Source organism: Heterodontus francisci, chromosome 24 (genome assembly GCF_036365525.1).
Source record: "Heterodontus francisci isolate sHetFra1 chromosome 24, sHetFra1.hap1, whole genome shotgun sequence".
Taxonomy (NCBI): domain Eukaryota; kingdom Metazoa; phylum Chordata; class Chondrichthyes; order Heterodontiformes; family Heterodontidae; genus Heterodontus; species Heterodontus francisci.
The window spans coordinates 62091594-62109993 of record NC_090394.1 but is presented as its reverse complement, the minus strand read 5'-3'; the positions used below and the strand labels follow the sequence as shown (position 1 = coordinate 62109993).

The 18400-nt window shown below is 43.5% G+C and overlaps 1 protein-coding gene across 2 annotated transcripts in view; it reads left to right on the top strand.

Annotated features, from left to right (window-relative positions):
* The window catches only part of ciita (class II, major histocompatibility complex, transactivator), a 111870-nt gene that overhangs the window by 16378 nt on the left and 77092 nt on the right, over window positions 1–18400 (top strand). For both annotated transcript variants that reach the window (XM_068056383.1, XM_068056382.1), the window contains exon 2: window positions 2089–2400. In XM_068056383.1, coding sequence (XP_067912484.1) covers window positions 2091–2400 — 310 coding nt within the window. In that variant the 5' untranslated portion in view covers window positions 2089–2090. The remainder of the gene's footprint in view (window positions 1–2088; window positions 2401–18400) is intronic.

Sequence of the window (18400 nt, the reverse complement as noted above, 5' to 3'; positions counted from 1 at the left end):
AGGTATTCAAAATCATGAGGGATCTGGACAGAGTAGATAGAGAGAAACTGTTCCCACTCATGAAAGGATCAAGAATGAGAGGGCACAGATTTAAAGTATTTGCTAACAGAAGCAAAAGTGACATGAGGAAAATCTTTTTTACGCAGCAAGTGGTTAAGGTCTGGAATGCACTACCTAAGTGTGGTGGAGGCCGGTTCAATTAAAGCACTCAAAAGAGAATTAGACAGTTATATGAAAAGGAAGAATGTGAAAAGTTACAGGGAGAAGGCGGGGGAGTGGCACTAGGTGAAATGCTCATTCGGAGAGCTAGTGCAGACACGATGGGCTGAATGGCTTTTTTCTGCGCTGTAATAATATGTGAATATGTGAATGTCAGTCAGGCTGGCTTCCGGGCAGGGAATCTGTTCCAAAGAAAAACATGCACACTTTGTAATTAAAACTCTCCACCACTCGGGGAAACCTGCATTTAACAGGTTTCCCAGTTATAACGCTTCATGCACCCACACCTCCCCCGCCCCCCACCCACCACCACTGCTCCGAAACCCCTCCCAAGTAAATATCGGGGCCATGGAGTCTGGAATAGGAAATGTAAATTCAATGTCAAATCATGTATAGATTGTGAAATAAAGATAGGTTTGTGACAGAAGAAAAAGTAAAAAGAATAAATATTTTAATTTTTTAAAAATCTCCAACAATAATTAAAATCTGAAGGAATGAGACTCCACAAATTTAAAGTTAATTTTAGAAAGAAAGACTTGTGTATATATAGCACCTTTCATGACCACTAGATGCCTCAAAGTGCTTTACAGCCAATGAAGTATTCCTGAAGTGTAGCCACTCTTGTACTATAGGAAAGGCTGCAGCCAGTATCTGCACCAAAGCTCCCATAAACTGCAATGTGATCAGTTTTTGTGATGTTGATTGTGGGATAAATATTGGCCAGGACACCAGGGATAACTCCCCTGCTCTTTGAAATAATGCCATGGGATCTCCTATGCCCATCTGAGAGGACAGACAGAGCCTCGGTTTAATGTCTCATCTGAAAGACAGCATTTCCAGTGCATTCCCTCTGTACTGCACTGGAGTGTCAACCTTGATTATGATGCTTAAGTCCTGGAAATGGGACTTGGACTCAGAGGCGAGAGTGCTACCAACTGAGCCACAGCTGACACATACAGTTAATTTTCAGTGACAGAGGAGTTTTTTGGGTGTTAATTAAGACTTACCATGATGTTAAAAATTTACCTACTTGAATGGGCAAGCCCTAAATTTTTGTAGCATAATTAGTAGGCATCTATTGGGTAAGTGCAGGAGATTCATGTCATTGCATGTATTTCAAAGCAGAGTCTCTTCGTGGTTTTCAGGTATAGTGATGTTTCAGGAGCAGCTTGAACAACAACTTCTGATTTCCATGTTTAGCTGACAACTGAAGTTGCTGTCCGATTTACTCTTTAATATTGGTTAGCTTCATCATTATTTTTACCGCAAATCCTGGACCATTTTAATTGGCAAAAGGAACATTAGACAACGTGAGGGGAAAAAAGGTCCAGGACACTTCAACTAATAATCAGATCTTTTGCATTAATCTAAACAAGTAGTGTTTCTGAAAAACTTCTCATCTCATCCAAAATACAGCACTCTGGAACTCTGCAGACTAAAGGGTAGAAATTAAACAACAATGCCCCCATTTTCTGCAAGGAAAACAAAGGCAGAAACAACCAATCTTGCAGGGCTATGCCCTGTGCCCCAAGCACCGGGAAAGGAAACTGTCCAATGTTTGGTTCGCCTCAGACAATTTTCAGGTATTTGTTGGTAGATCATTTAATGTTTAATGTTTAATGCAGTGTTACAATTACAAATAGGGAGAATCTGGCTTTGTTGTTCCCGCAAAGCAACATCCTGAGGTCAGAAATTGTTACTTGATTCATACGTTTGGTAGCCATTCCAGCTGAAATCACATGCATTATTTCACAAGAGAGCTGACCCTTCCAATTAGAAAACAATCCATTCAAAACACCAGTGTCTATTTGTGGATTTTTGTGTGTTTTGTGATCATTAATTATCTTCACAAACTCAATTTTTTTTTAGGTATGACTCACTCAAGAAAATCCCTTCTTGGCCTAATTAATGTACTTTCGAAAGCACCTCCTTCGAAATTCCAAGTCTTATTAAGTGACTTACTGGAAAAGGGCCTTTTAACAAAGGATGGCTACCGGCATTACAACCAATGCGAGCCTGAGGACTTGCCACGGACCATCCTAGTATCTGCTCTTGGCAAAGAGGAAAGCTACTGTCAAACATTTCTCTCCCTCCTCTGCACCCATTTTCCATGGATTTGTGGAGTGTTTCAACAAGTCTCCAACAACAAGGATCAAACATGGACAAATGGACAAGCAGGCAGTAAGTAATATTTTCTTTTTAATCCTCTTTCTAAGTTGAAATAAATTGGTCTAAAAAGAAAAAAGTGAAGATATGTTTCAATTTGTAAGATAGGTTGAGAGTTCCCTTTTAAAGCAATATTTTCTGAATTGACTTTGTGAATGAATGTGCAGAGATACTAAAGCATCACTTGCATGCAATTTGTTTAAACAATGTACAAGGCCCTCTTAAAGCTACAAAGATCTCACAATGCTTCATTTCAGGACCACTCATTAAATGGTGCAACTTAAACTAGTAAAAAAAAAAAATTATTTCTCGGAGAATAACTTTGTAAGGAAATTACAGAGAGGTGCAAGAATTATAGAGTAGTGATAATGGGAACTTTAATTATCCGAATATAGACTATGATAGCAAGATTGTAAATGGCAGAGAGGGGAAAAAGTTTCTCAAATTTCTCAGGAGAATTTTCCACATCAGTATGTTTCCAGTCCAATGAGGAAGGAGGCATTCCTGGATCTGGTTCTGGGAATGAGGTGCGTGGAGTGGATCAAGTGTCAGTACCTGAACATTTAGGGGACAGTAATCATAGCATCATAAGGTTTAGGTTGGCTATAGAAAAGGACAAGAAGCCATCCAGGGTAAAAATAATTAATTGGGGGAAGTCCAACTTCAATAGAGTGAGAACGGATCTGGCCCAGGTAAATTGGAATCAAAGATTGGCAGGCAAAACTGCAACAGAACAATGGCCAGTTCTGATGAAGGGTCACTGACCTGAAAAGTTAACTCTGCTTCTCTCTCCACAGATGCTGCCAGACCTGCTGAGTATTTCCAGCATTTCTTGTTTTTATTTAAAGAGGAGGTAGTTCGGGTACAGTCAGGTTAAATCCCGACGAGGGGGAAAGGCAGGACTAACAAATCCAGAGCTCCCTGGATAATAAAAGAGTAAGATGAAGCAGAAAAAGGATGCATATGACAGACATCAGGTGGATGACACAATTGAGAATCAAGCTGAATATAGAAGGTTCAGAGGGCAAGTGCAAAAACAAATGAGAGAAGTAAAGCGAGAGTAAGCAGCTAACAGAAATGGAAATCCAAAAGTCTTCTATAGGCATTAATTCGTAAAAGGGTGGTAAAAGGAATGGAGTTGATTTTTCTGCTTCATCTTACTCACTCTTTTATTATCCAGGGAGCTCTGGATTTGTTAGTTCTGCCTTTCCCCCTCGTGGGAATGTACCTTTGACTGTGTACCTGAACTACCTCCTCTTTAAAGGGGATTTATGCATGGAGTTGATTAGGCACTTAAAGGGGGATTTATGCATGGAGGCAGGGGGCATGGCTGAGGTACTAAATGAGTACTTTGCATCTTTCTTTACCAAAGAAGAAGATGCTTCCCAAGTCATGGTGAAAGAGTAAGTAGTTGAAACACTGGAGGGGCTAAAAATTGATAAAAAGGAGGTATTAGAAAGGCTGGCTGTACTTAAAGTTAATAAGTCACCAGGACCGGATGAGATGCATCCAAGGATACTGAAGGAAGTAAGGGTGGCAACAGTGGAGGCACTGGCCATAATCTTCCAAACCGTCTTAGAAACAGAGGTGTTGCCAGAGGACGGGAGAATTCCAAATGTTACACCCTTGTTCTAGAAAGTGTGTAAAGGTAAGCCCAGCAACTACAGGCCAGTCAGTTTGGTGGTGGGAAAGCTTTTAGAAATGATAATTCAGGACAACATTAACAGTCATGTGGACAAATGTGGATTAATTAAGGAAAGCCAGCATGAATTTGTTAAGGGCAAATTGTGGTCAACTAACTTGCTTGAGATTATTTATTGAAGTAACAGAGTTGATGAGGCTAATGCGAGTGATGTGATGTGGTTGGACTTCCAAAAGGCATTTGATGAAGTGCCACGTAACAGGCTTATTGGCAAAGTTAGAGCCCATGGATACGAAGTTGGCTGAATGACAGGAAACCGAGAGTAGTGGCGAACGATTGTTTTTCGGACTGGAGGAAGCTATATGGTGCAGTTCCCTAGGGGTTTGGTGTTAGGACCCCTGCTTTTTCTGATATATATATTAATGACCTAAACTTGGGTGTACAGGGCACAATTTCAAAATTTGCAGATGACACAAAAATCAGAAGTATTGTGAACTGTGAGTGGGATAGTGATAAACTTCAAGAGGACGTAGACAGGCTGGTAGGATGGGTGGACAAATGACAGATGAAATTTAATGCAGAAAAGTGTGGAGGCATACATTTTGGTAGAAAGAATGAGGAGAGGCAATATAAATTAAAGGGTACAATTCTAAAAGAGGTGCAGGAGCAGAGAAACAGTGGGCGTGGGGGGTGTATATGGGCAGAAATCATTGAAGGTTGCAGGGCAGGTTGAGAATGTGGTTAATAAAGCATATGGGATCCTGGGATTTATAAGTAGGGGCATAGAGTACGAAAGCAAAGAAGTTGTGACAAACCTGTGTAAAACACTGGTTCAGCCTCAACTGGAGTATTGTGTCCAGTTCTGGGAGGAACATTTTAGGAAGGATGTGAAGGCATTAAAGAGAGTGCAGAAAAAATTCACAAGAATGGTTCCAGGGATGAGGAACTTCAGTTACTTGAATAGATTGGAGAAGCTGGTGCTGTTTTCCTTGGAGAAGAGAAGATCAAGAGGTGATTTGATAAGTGTTCAAAATCATGAAGGGTCTGGACAGTGCACAGGGGGAGAAATTGTTCCCATTGGTGGAAGCATCCAGAACCAGAGGACACTGATTTAAGGTGATTGACATGAGGAAAAACATTTTTTTACACAATGAGTGGTTAGGATCGGGAATGCACTGCCTGAGAGAGTGGTGGAGGCAAATTCAGTCTTGACTTTCAAAAGAGAACTGGATAATTATCTGAACAGAAACATTTTGCAGGCCTACAGGGAAAAGGTGGTGGAGTATGACTAGGTGAGTAGCTTTTGCAGAGAGTCAGCTGAGACACGACAAGCTGAATAGCCCTCTTCTGTGCTGTAACCATTTTATGATTCAAGGCCCCTCTTCAATTGATTGAAGTTGTGCCTGGCCAATATGTTATATACTGTGCAACTGATATATACTGTTAACATGGACATTTTCCCAAGCCTGCCAAAGATGTGCTCTTATAATTCCTGGGTTCGGGAGACTGTGTTCACAGTTTCTGTCATCGCTTGCTCTGTAATATGGACAGCTTTTCCATGAGAAGGTGCCTCTCGGCCCGAAAGACAATAACTGTAAATTCCTTGTCCGTTATCTAGCAGGATCTGAAGGCAGTATCTTGAAAAGGTGATTGATTGTTTTCCCATAATTTCCTATCTTTTCCATCAGTGAAAACTTTGCATGCTACTCCCCTTTAAACAGCAACAACAGGCTTTTAATAGTTGCTGCTGCTGAACTGAACATCCCACCTCTCTCAGTAACCTCCCAGGCACATTAGATTCCTCAAGATTGACACTCCATGCAATTAACAACAGGCAGGGAGCAGTTAATTTGAGCTGTCTGTGGTCATTTATATTAACCATGGCCCCAAAGATCCATTGAGATTTTGGTGCACTCCCTCGAAGTCTGGCAAGAGTGAGGCAGAAAGCATGTGAATTAGGCCAGGTCTTGGATATGCTAAGTCCCATCCTCCAAAATGAGAATCCAGGGATTCATGTTTGCCATAGAATCTCGTTCCACATGATGCCTGTCAGAGCTGGTGTAGCCAGAGGGAGGGTATTCCCAGAGATTCTCTGCTTGGCGGCTATACTGGTGAAAGGAGGTATACTGACCTTAGGATGGCCCAGGTGAGCTACAACTAGGGGTTCTGCCAGCATATGGCAGGCTATAGAAGGGACTGATAAGCACTTCAAAACTTTAAAAATTATAAAGTGATGCTGCTTCTGTCTATTGTTCTGGCAGGCACTTGTGACGTGAGTGCTCGCCAATGATAAAACAAGGGTACCTTCCCCCTGTTCGAGGCCTGCAACTTAGTTCATTTGGAGCATTTTGCAGTAGTGCAGATTTGTCCCATTTGGGAACACCCATAAAGTTGTCACCCTTCTGGCTTTGTTGCAGACAGCGGGAGATGGTGGCGTGGTGGTAATGTCACTGGACTAGCAATACAGAGGCCCAGGCTAATACCCTGGGGACACAGGTTCAAATCCCACCAGTTAATAGAAATCTGGAATTGAAAGCTAGTCTCAGTAATGGTGCCATGAAACTATCATCAATTGGCGTAAAAACCCATCTGATTCACCAATTTCCTTTAGGGAAGGAAATCTGCCATCCTTACCTGGTCTGGCCTACATGTGACTCCAGACCCATAGCAATGTGGTGACTGTTAACTATCCTCTGAAATGGCCTAGCAATCCATTCACTTGTCAAGGGCAATTAGGGATGGTCAATAAATGCTGGCCTTGCCAATGATCACATCCCATGAAAGAATTTTAAAAAAGGCCATTTTTTTCGAATGAGCAATCCAGAAATTTTTATAATGCCCAGTTTTAAAGATATAAATCCATTATTATTTTTACTAATTTCTGTATTTTAGATCTATTTCTTGTTTCATTTTTCTCTGTGCAGAGTTTCTCAGATATAATTGAAAAGACATGTGAACATAGTTTAGAAAGCAATGAGTTGTTATGACCCAGAACACAGTACTGGAAAGGGCAGTGGAAACAGATTCAGCAGCAGCTTTCCAAAAACAATTAGATATATACTTGAAAAGAAAATATACGCAGGGGTGTGTGGAAAGAGCAGGAAAATGAGATTAATTGCACTGCTCTTTCAAACAACCAGCACAGGCATAATGGCCCAAATACCCACCTCCTGTAAGGTATGATTCCATGAGGTGATCATCAAACACGATCTAAGGTAGTAACCAAAATTACTTTCTGTCCAGTTTAGATTGAACAACTGAAGAACTTAAAATATGTTCCTACAATCATATATTCAATGGTAAATTTGGAAATTAAACTATTGCACTGATGCTCTATGGGATTAAAGTACTTTGGCTGCCCATATTGGAGTTTTTCTTCACCTTAAACCTAAGCAATGCTTGAACTAGTGACAGGTCAGGCTAACACTGGATGGAGAGAAATAAAAGATCTTATTCCTATCAATAGAAACACAAAATGAACCTGAAAGAAGTCTATAAAGGCAGCTTTCAATTGTTCAAATTTCTTTGTGATATATCATTGAATAACTTTGATGTAATCCCTAAAATTAATTTATAAGAATTGAAAGACAATAAGTAATTTTTAACACTATGAAATATATTTGTTTCAAGAAAATTATACATGTAAAGGATCACCGGCAATAGTTTCAGTGGAATTTGTTAAAGAGGGAGATAACTGCATGAAATAAATAATGAAAAACTATAACAAACTTGACAACTGATCCAAAACTGGATTTCACATTCAGTGGCAAAGTGATGGCATTCACTGCTGACATCAAAGAAAGCTGCCCACAAAGATCTAGTAATCCCCGTAGCATAGATTTCTGGATTTGGATCCAGCGATGATGGAGGAGTGGTGATATAGTTCTAAGACAGGATGGTGTGTGACTTGGAGAGAAACTTGAAGGTGCTGTTGTTCCCATGCCTGCTGTCCATATCCTTTTTGTAGATGGCACGCACTCCAATAACGCTGCATCAGTGGTGGAGGGAGTGAATGTTTAAGGTGGTGGATGGTGTGTCAATCAAGTGGGCTGCTTTGTCCTGGATGGTGTCTAGCTTCTTGAGTGTTGTTGGATCTGCACCCATCTAGGTAAATGGATAGTATTCCATCACACTCCTGAGTTGTACCTTGTAGATGGTGAACAGGCTTTGTGGTGTCAGGAGGTGGGCTACTCACCACAAAATTCTGAGCCTCCTAACATGCTCTCACAGCTGCAGTATTTATATGGCTGGTCCAGTTAAGTTTCTGGTCAGTGATAACCCCGGATGTTGATGATTGGGGATTCAGCGATGGTAATGCTGTTGACTGTCAAGTAGAGATGGTTAGATTCTCGTTGGAGATGGTTATTGCCCAGCACTTGTCCGGCGTGAATGTTACTTGCCACTTACCGCCCAGGCCTGAATGTTAACCTAATCTTATTGCATGCGGGCACGGACTGCTTCATTATCCAAGGATTTGCAAATGGAACTGAACGATGTTAAGATGGTTGGATCTAGAACACTGCTCTGAAGATATCCTGCAGTAACGTCCTGGGGCTGAGGTGATTGGCCTTCAACAACCATAATCATCCTCCTTTGTACTAGGTATGACTCCAAGCAGTGGAGGGTTTTCCCCTGATTCCCATTGACTTAAATTTTGCTAGGGCTCCTTGATGCCACATTCGGTCAAATGCTGCCGTGATGTCTCACCTCACCTTTGAATTCAGCTATTTTGTCCATGTTTGGGCCAAGGCTATAATGAGATCTAGAGTTGAGTGGTCCCGATGGAACCCAAACTGAGCATCGGTGAGCAGTTTATTGGTGAGTAATTTCCCTTGATAGCACGTTGACGACACCTTCCACCACTTTGCTGATGATTGAGCGTAGGCTGATGGGGCAGTAATTGGCCAGATGGAATTTGTTCTGCATTTTAAGGACAGGACATACCTGGGCAATTTTTCACTTTGTAAGGTTTGTGCCAGTGTTGTAGTTATACTGGAACTGTTTGGCTAGGGATGCGGCTAGTTCTGGAGCACATGTTTTCAGCATTACAGCCGCGATGTTATCGGGGCCATAGCCTTTGCTTTGTCCAGTGGCTTCAGCCATTTCTTGATATCACATGGACAAAATCGAGTTGGATGAAGACTGTCATCTGTAATGGTGGAGACATCAGGAGGAAGCCGAGATGGATCATTTACTTAGCGCTTCTGGCTGAAGATGGTTGCAAACATTTCAGCCTTGTCCTTTGCACTCACGTTTTGCTTTCCGCTATCATTGACATAGCACCTTTCATAACCTCAGGATGCCTCAACACGCTTTACAGCCAATTTAGTACTTTTTGGAATGTAGTCAATGTTGTAATGTGGCAAATGTAGCAACCAATTTGTACACAGCAAGGTTCAAGAACCACAATTGATAAATGACCAGATAATCTGCTTTAGTAATGTTGATTGTGGGATAAATATTGGCCAGGTCACCAAGGAGAATTCGTCTGCTCTTTCTTGACTTGGGACCACTTACATCTCTCTGAGCAGGCCTTGGTTAATTGTTTCATTTGAAAGATGGCACCTCTGACAGTGCAGCACTCCCACAATGCTGCACTGGAGTGTCAGCCGAGATTTTGTGCTGCAGTTTCTGCAGTGGGACTTGAATCCAAAAGCTTCTGACTCGGAGGTGAGAGTGCTACTCACCGAGACATCTTTCTTCTTCTTTGGCCTCCTTGTCTCGAGAGACAATGGGTAAGTGCCTGGAGATGGTCAATGGTTTGTGAAACAGCACCTGGAGTGGCGAGAAAGGCCAATTTTAGTGTGACAGACTCTTCCACAGGTGCTGCAGATAAAATTGGTAGTCGGGGCTGTTACACAGTTGGCTCTCCCCTTGCGCTTCTGTCTTTTTTCCCGCCAACAGCTAAGTCTCTTCGACTCTCCACACTTTAGCCCCGCCTTTATGGCTGTCACCAGCTCTGGCGATCACTGGCAACTGACTCCCATAACTTGTGATCAATGTCACAAGACTTCATGTCGCATTTGCAGATGTCTTGAAAGCGGAGACATGGATGGCCAGTGGGTCTGATACCAGTGACAAGCTCACTGTACAATGTGTCCTTGGGGATCATACCATCTTCCATGTGGCTCACATGGCCAAGCCATCTCAAACGCCGTTGACTCAGTAGGGTGTATTTGCTGGTGATGTTGACTGCCTCGAGGACTTCTGTGTTGGAGATACAGTCCTGCCACCTGATGCCAAGGATTCCCCGAAGGCAGCGAAGATGGAATGAATTGAGACGTTGCTCTTGGCTGAAATACATTGTCCAGGCCTCGCTGCCGTAGAGCAAGGTACTGAGGACACAAGCTTGATACACTTGGACTTTTGTGTTCTGTGTCAGTGCGCCATTTTCCCACACTCTCTTGGCCAGTCTGGACATAGCAGCAGACGCCTTTCCCATGCGCTTGTTGATTTCTGCATCTCGAGACAGGTTGCTGGTGATAGTTGAGCCTAGGTAGGTGAACTCTTGAACCACTTCCAGAGCATGGTTGCCAATATTGATGGATGGAGCATTTCTGACGTCCTGTCCCATGATGTTTGTTTTCTTGAGGCTGATGGTTAGGCCAAATTCATTGCAGATAACTGCAATCCTGTCGATGAGACTCTGCAGACACTCTTCTGTGTGAGATGTTAATGCAGCATCGTCAGCAAAGAGGAGTTCCCTGATGAGGACTTTCTGTATTTTGGTCTTCGCTCTAAGACGGGCAAGGTTGAACAACCTGCCATCTGATCTTGTGTGGAGGGAAGTTCCTTCTTCTGAAGACTTGAACACATGAGAGCAGCTGTGAGAAGAATATCCCACACAGTGTGGGTGCGAGAACACAGCCCTGTTTCACGCCACTCAGGATAGGAAACGGGTTTGATGAGTCGCCGCTATGCTGAATTGTGCCCTTCATATTGCCATGGAATGAGGTGATGATACTTAGTAGCTTTGGTGGACATCCCATCTTTGCTAGTAGTCTGATCAGACTGCTAGCAAAGAAGGGTCTACATCTGCTGATGAGGTCAATGGCTTTCGTGAGATCTATGAAAGCAACATAGAGGGGCATCTGTTGTTCGCGGCATTTCTCCTGTAGCTGGCGAAGGGAGAACAGCATGTCAATGGCATAACTGACACCTAATGGAACATTCAAAACCTCTTCCTGTCCTTCACTTTTAAGAAAATCAATGAACCTTAGCATTAAAAAAAAAAAATTCTGTTTTCTTTGGTTTAATAAAGTCTGTGTGTTGCACCAATCAAGGTTCATTCTTCTTTTGGAAGGATGTATTATTTTCTTTCCTTCCTTACTTAGGTTCTCCCTCTACCTCATATTGGCCTGGACTTTGCTGTGGGTGGTGCAGGAATGTCTTTTGCAATTTTCCACAGACTTTTAGCAGGCCTGTCAGAGAAGAATTCCTCTGTTCCAGCATCTAGTTGTATTCAGCACTCTCTACAGGGGATCTGTTGTTGTCTGTGAGTGGGGAGGCTGTTCAACCAATCAAATTTAAGAATCCTCACGAACACATGCAGACAACAAAGCAGGAAGTAAAAACGGGAGAGAGAAATCATATTTAAATCATTTCTCAGAAAGCAAATTCAAGATTGGGTCATATACATGGGATTAAGGGAGAAACATTAAATAGAAAAACTTTTTAAAAAATCATTTCAATTTTATTTTTTTCAAATCTGCAACATTAATTTCCTCCTCGGGGAATGAGGTCCAACAGCCTCACAGCTCCAGCGACCCGGGTTCAATTCTGGGTACTGCCTGTGTGGAGTTTGCAAGTTCTCCCTGTGTCTGCGTGGGTTTCCTCCGGGTGCTCCGGTTTCCTCCCACAGCCAAAAGACTTGCAGGTTGATAGGTAAATTGGCCATTATAAATTGCCCCTAGTATAGGTAGGTGGTAGGGAAATATAGGGACAGGTGTGGATGTGGTAGGAATATGGGATTAGTGTAGGATTAGTATAAATGGGTGGTTGATGATCGGCACAGACTCGGTGGGCCGAAGGGCCTGTTTCAGTGCTGTATCTCTAAACTTACAAAACTAAATTTTTAAGGCCCAAGAGGTTGTTCAGTATATTTCACTTAGTACGGAGTTAAAACCTCAGTTATTCCTGATTCTACACGCTCTAACTTATCCATCTGTCTTTCGAGCAAGAATAGTGGGCAGTTAGCCCAAGTTGATACCATAATATTGATTTCTGTGCAGATTCCAATGGCAAAGACTACAACAGCACAGTCTGTAGAAGAGTAGAGTATCACTGATAGTAACTTCCAGATTTCCCTGTTTAACTGTGAATGGCAGAGGTTGCTGTCAGTTTTACCCAGTAATAGCGGTGGGGGCTGACATTGTTAGCACAGCAAAATCCAGGCCAATCCCTCTAATGGAAACTGGGCAGGCAGCTTTTACCTAGGCCTCTTTGCATAACTAGCAATTGAGAAGCATAAGAGCACCCCAAGGTATCTCTCCCTCCACATTTCTTCCCTTCCCTGTTAGGAAGCTTTGCTAAGTATCTTTCTGTGATGACTTAACTAAAGTCAAGAAATGAGCAGCTGGGGAATTGTAGGTGTGACCACCCCCCTGCTCCCACCCCACCACCCACTGCAACAGACCTTTATAACTTTTTCCTCTTTACTTCTACCCTGAAAAGCACTGACTGTTGTGGGTTGAGCTTCCATCTATGTAATGTTCTCTCCAGTACTGCCTCAATTGGCCATTCTTCATATTATGCCCAGATGGTGAGTGTCAGCAGCCTATTCGCCAATGTCCACACAGGTGCACTTTCCAACAGGAGTCAGTGGACTGCAATTTTGAACCCTGGTTACATTTTCCCTTTCCTTAGCTCAAGAGTGCTGTAACACCCAGCAGCTGCTGGAACCAAGATCAGCTAATTCACTGCAGATTGGGAATCAAACCTGGAAGAACAGTTGGACCATTTATTTTTAAGTTGCTGTATGCCTTTAATCGTACTACAAAGCCCGTTAAAGATCGATGCTGTATCAGATTTTGTGATCCTATCTTTGCTGAGCTCCCAAAGCCATTTCCATTCCAGGCTGGGACTTGGCTTGACAACAAAATCTGGTGGGGTCAACCCGGCACTCTTTGTGTGATCAAAAAACTTGCATTGCTCCAGCCACACTGCTTTAACAGTCAGGTTGGAAAATATACCAACATTTCTTTGACATGTTGAAAGTTAGCTGAATTTAAAGTTGGTATTAATGTGAAATTGGGGGTACTTTTAACCCTCAAAAATGGATAGACTGGGGAGTGGGTCGGTAGTTAAAATAATGATTTTTAGATCATGACCACAACCCAGTTCCAACTTTTGGGTTTAATGGAGTTGTGTTTGGTTGCCTGCAGGTAAACTATTTGTTGCAGTGGAAAACTGAATTTGTGAGGAGGTGGGTACTTATAGCAGCAATTATCACCCTTATGTGACCTTAATAAGGATTTTTTACATTGAATTTCATTGACCTTTGAATTTTACAGCTCCAGCATGGGTTTCCCAGAACTTGTGAATCTCGCTGGTGAAGCAGAGGTTGATGTGGATATTTAAAGTTGTGACTACCCCATGTGAATACTGTTTCACTTATTACAGCTGATGTCTCAGTTCCCTCTGGCAAATGTTTGACAGTGTGTTCTTGTATTGATGCAGCTGTTTCAAACTTTGGAGCCTTTCAAATTGACAAGATCAGGATGGAAGGAATAAAAACAAGAAATGCTGGAACCACTCAGCAGGACTGGCAGCATTTGTGAAAAGAGAAGCAGAGTTAACGTTTCTGACCCTTTTTCGGAACTGACAAATATTAGAAAAGTCACAGGTTATAAGCAAGTGAGGTGGGGGTGGGGCAATATTAACATATTGTTTGCCTTTGCTCCATGACCTTTTGGTCAGCTATGTGGCCTGGTCCAATCTAGACCTTCTCCTTTGTTATCTCTTGCCCCACCCCCACCTCACTTGCTTATAACCTGTGATTTTTCTAATATTTGTCAGTTCCGAAGAAGGGTCACTGACCCGAAACGTTAACTCCGCTTCTCTTTTCACAGATGCTGCCAGACCTGCTGAGTCGTTCCAGCACTTCTTGTTTTTATTTCAGATTTCCAGCATCTGCAGTATTTTGCTTTTATATCAGGATGGAAGGAACCTTGGATGTGTTTGACAGTATATCAGAAAAAAAAGACAGTCACCATTCACGGCAGCGTTAATGTGCAGTAGTGGGATCGGCAGGTGCACAGGAGAGGGGCTGAGGTTGCAGGAGGAACAACACTAATGGGTGTATAGACAGAGGCTCAACTTCCTTAACCTCATGGAAAAGCACTGCTTCCCTAGGCAAAGGTTATTATGTCAGGTGTGACAGATATCTGCAACCTCCTAGAAGACCTGCTGCCTGCTGGATCATAGCCACTGATAATGTGTATCTGGCAGGAAGTCACCATGACCTTCAATGGTTTTGCCTCTGGTTTCTTCCAGGGTGCTACTGGAGTCACATCGAGGGTCTCTCAGTCCGCTGCACATAAATGTATAAAGCAGATGATGGATGGATTGTTTGCCAGAACTGGGAGTTATGCAAACTTCCCCTTTCATGACAGTAGTCCGAATGAGAGGACACTCAGATTTGCCTCTCTGGCTGGAGTCCTACAGGTACAAGGTGCCATCAATTACACACCTGTCAATCCAACTACCACTACAGAAACCTGGAGCTTTTATAAACTGGAAGGAATATTATTCCATCAATGCGCAGCCGGTGCGCAACCAGGGGAAGAGGCGCACACAGGTGTACACCAGAATCCCTGAGAGCTGCCATGATGCATTCTTACCGTGGCAGTTTTTCATTCCAGTAGGAAAATTAAGGCTGGCCCTTAGGAGGCAATGGATACTCTCTTCAGACTTTGTTCATGACACCTTTTTTTTAATTCATTCATGGGGATGTGGGCATCGCAGGCTAGGCAAGCATTTATTGCCCATCCCTAATTGCCCTTGAGAAGGTGGTGGTGAGCTGCCTTCTTGAACCGCTGTCCTCCATGTGAAGTGCTGTTAGGAAGGGAGTTCCAGGATTTTGACCCAGCGACAGTAAAGGAACAGTGATATAGTTCCAAGTCAGGATGGTGTGTGACTTGGAGGTAACTTGAAGTGTTCCCATGCATCTGCTGCCCTTGTCCTTCTAGGTGGTAGAGATCGTGGGTTTGGAAGGTACTGGTCTAAGGAGCCGTGGTGCATTGCTGCAGTGCATCTTGTAGGTGGTACACACTGCTGTCACTGTGTCGGTGGTGGAGGGAGTGAATGTTTGTAGATGGGGTGCCTATCAAGCACTCTGCTTTGTCCTGGATGGTGTCGAGCTTCTTGAGTGTTGTTGGAGCTGCAGCCATCCAGGCAAGTGGAGAATATTTCATCATACTCCTGACTTGTGCCTTGTAGATGGTGGACAGGCTTTGGGGAGTCAGGATGTGAGTTATTCGCTGCAGGATTCCTAGCCTCTGACCTGCTCTTGTAGCCACAGTATTTATATGGCTACTCCAGTTCAGATTCTGGTCAATGGTAACCCCCAGGATGTTGATAGTGAGGGCTTCAGCGATCGTAATGCCGTTGAATGTCAAGGGGAGATAGTTAGATTGTCTCTTGTTGGAGATGATCATTGCCTGGTACCTGTGTGGCGCGAATGTTACTTGCCACTTATCAGCCCAAGCCTGGATATTGTCCAGGTCTTGCTGCATTTCCACATAGACTGCTTCAGTATCTGAGGAGTCGCGAATGCCGCTAAACATTGTGCAATCAGCGAACATCCCCACTTCTGAGCTTATGATTGAAGGAAGGTCATTGATGAAGCAGCTGAAGATGGTTGGGCCTAGGACATAACCCTGAGGAACTCCTGCAGTGATGTCCTGGAGCTGAGATGATTGACCTTCAACAACCACAACCATCTTTCTTTGCGCTAGGTATGACTCCAACCAGCGGAGAGTTTTCCCCCGATTCCCATTGACTTCAGCTTTGCTAGGGCTCCTTGATGCCATACTTGGTCAATTGCTCGGGCAAAACCTGTGAATAAACCTAACAGTGAGGTACTGGAACGCTGCAATAAGACCCACATAAACAACATGTGTGTCATAGAGCAAACCATTGGAATGTTGAAGATGCACTTCAGGTGCCTAGACATGTATAGAGAAACCCATCAGTACTCGACAGTCAGGGTGTCCAGAATGATAATGGCATGCTGCGTCCTGCACACTATTGTGCAGCAGGGAAGATTACAGGTGGAGGAGGACAAATGTGCTCATCACTCATCTTTAGATGAGGAAAACATTGAAGATGTGGCAGAGGAGGAGGAGGAAGACGAAGGTAGGGCACCCATCACCAGACTTTGCTGTCTGGGATGCTCTAATAATGCAAAGTTTTAGCTGGTGGTCACACACAGGAATACATCACAAATGAAATTCTCTGGCCCCACTCCCATCACCTACCTCACCTTTGCACTAAATAGTCCTTCAACTACGCATCCATTCATTGCAAATTTGCCCAGTGGATCCCATGGCAAGCATCATGAGACAAGTGAAAGAGTGAGTTGACACTCAGGGCAAAATAATGGGCAAGACCCTTACTACTAGATTTCAATATGCTGAATGCCAAGGGCCATCTGGTCCCTTTCTCATTTGTAACCTCCAGGCTCTCTTTTTACTTATTTAAGGCAGCAGACATGTTGCCATCCAAAATCAGCATGGCTGTGCAAATAGCTTGCATGGACTCTTGTGAGAGCCTTGCTTGAAGTTCCATGGAGATGGCCAATCTCTCCATGGTAGACATTCTTGCAATTCCCTGCTTGGCCAATCCCATAGTGATCAAGTTGGATTTCTATATCTTCTCAGCTATTATAGAGTGTGTGACACAGACTCTCCACAGCTGCCCTGCCACCCGTGTCTGCTCATGGTCACTTGCGTGTTGTGAATCACCAGATGAAAACACAACAATCGAAGTGGACCCATGAAAGTGAGACTATTTTCACACTTTGATAAAAGAAAGGGATATGACTTAGTTGTGGCAGTCACAACTTTGATAATCACCATACTCAGTCTTCTCATAGTTCAGTAATTAATGAAATAGAATTACAGCCATATGCTGACTTTGTTACCAGCTATCTGTGAGTTGTTTCTCTCCATTCCTGGCTTATCCTCCATGGGCATCTGTTTCTCTGTCTGTGAGCTGGACTGTTTGTGGTGGCCCTCTCCCTCTGTCCCGCTCCCTTGCGTTTTGTGCTCTTCTCCTACGTAGAGAGAAAAAAAACAGCCCTGTGAGTGGGTGAAGGTGAGGTATTCACCCAATGGATTTGGTGAGAGTGATTGAGATGGATGCATCACATTGCACAAGGATTGGGGTGAGTGGAAATGGTGGATTATAAATGGGGAAGTGATGAGGTGCATAGAAAGTGAAGGCTGAGTATTGCTGAGTGTGAAGTGATGTGATGGAGTCTGCTTGGCAAGACAGAGTGAATGTGTTGGGGAGAGGGGTGAGGTTGCTTAAACCACTGGATATAGATGAATCAGCAAATGCACTCACTTTTCTTGACTTCTTGCACTGCATCCAACACAAAAGCTCCTGCTCTTCACCTCCTCACTTACCTCCAACCTGGTGAGAGCCGCAGGTTTCTTTATCCCATTGCTGGGGGTAAATTATGTCCCTCCAACACCTGACTGCTCCCAGCAGTAATTCCAGGGATGCGTCATTAAGTCTGGGTGCTGCGCTTGCTCTCTGTGCAACAATCATAAATAGCTCCTGGGTCTAATTACATTTTCTCTTTAAATAGAGTTGAGATTCTACCATTTGGGTACGCGTCATGCCCGCGGCATAGCTCAGAGACGTGAAACCCTGAAGTCAAAATTTATTGCCTTTGATTCCTTTGAGATTGCAGATTCTGACCCGCTAATTTGAATTCGGGATTTTGTCCACACAAATCCAACGCCGCCCCACCCATATCCCGGCACTTGAAATCCGCCTTCACATTAATTTGGGGTCATTGTTAATGATTCCAGGAGAGAAGGAACGAGCACCAAAAGCATCCACCAGTTCCTATCAGAATTTCACAACTTAGAAGGGCAGAGAGCTAGCAGAACTAGGTTCCATGCCAAATTCCAGTCATGCCCAGTACCCAGCAGTAATTCCAGTTCTGATGGAAACAGCATCCATGCTTTCATCACGACTCTGACGCTGTCTATGCTGGCCTCCCATCCTCTAAACTCCAAGGCAACCGAAAACCAATTCCCAAATCCGAGACTTCAGCAAGTCCTCCTTGGCATTCATCCTTGTCCACGCTCACCTGCATTGGATCTTTATCCTCCAATGACTCAAGTTCAAAATCCTCAT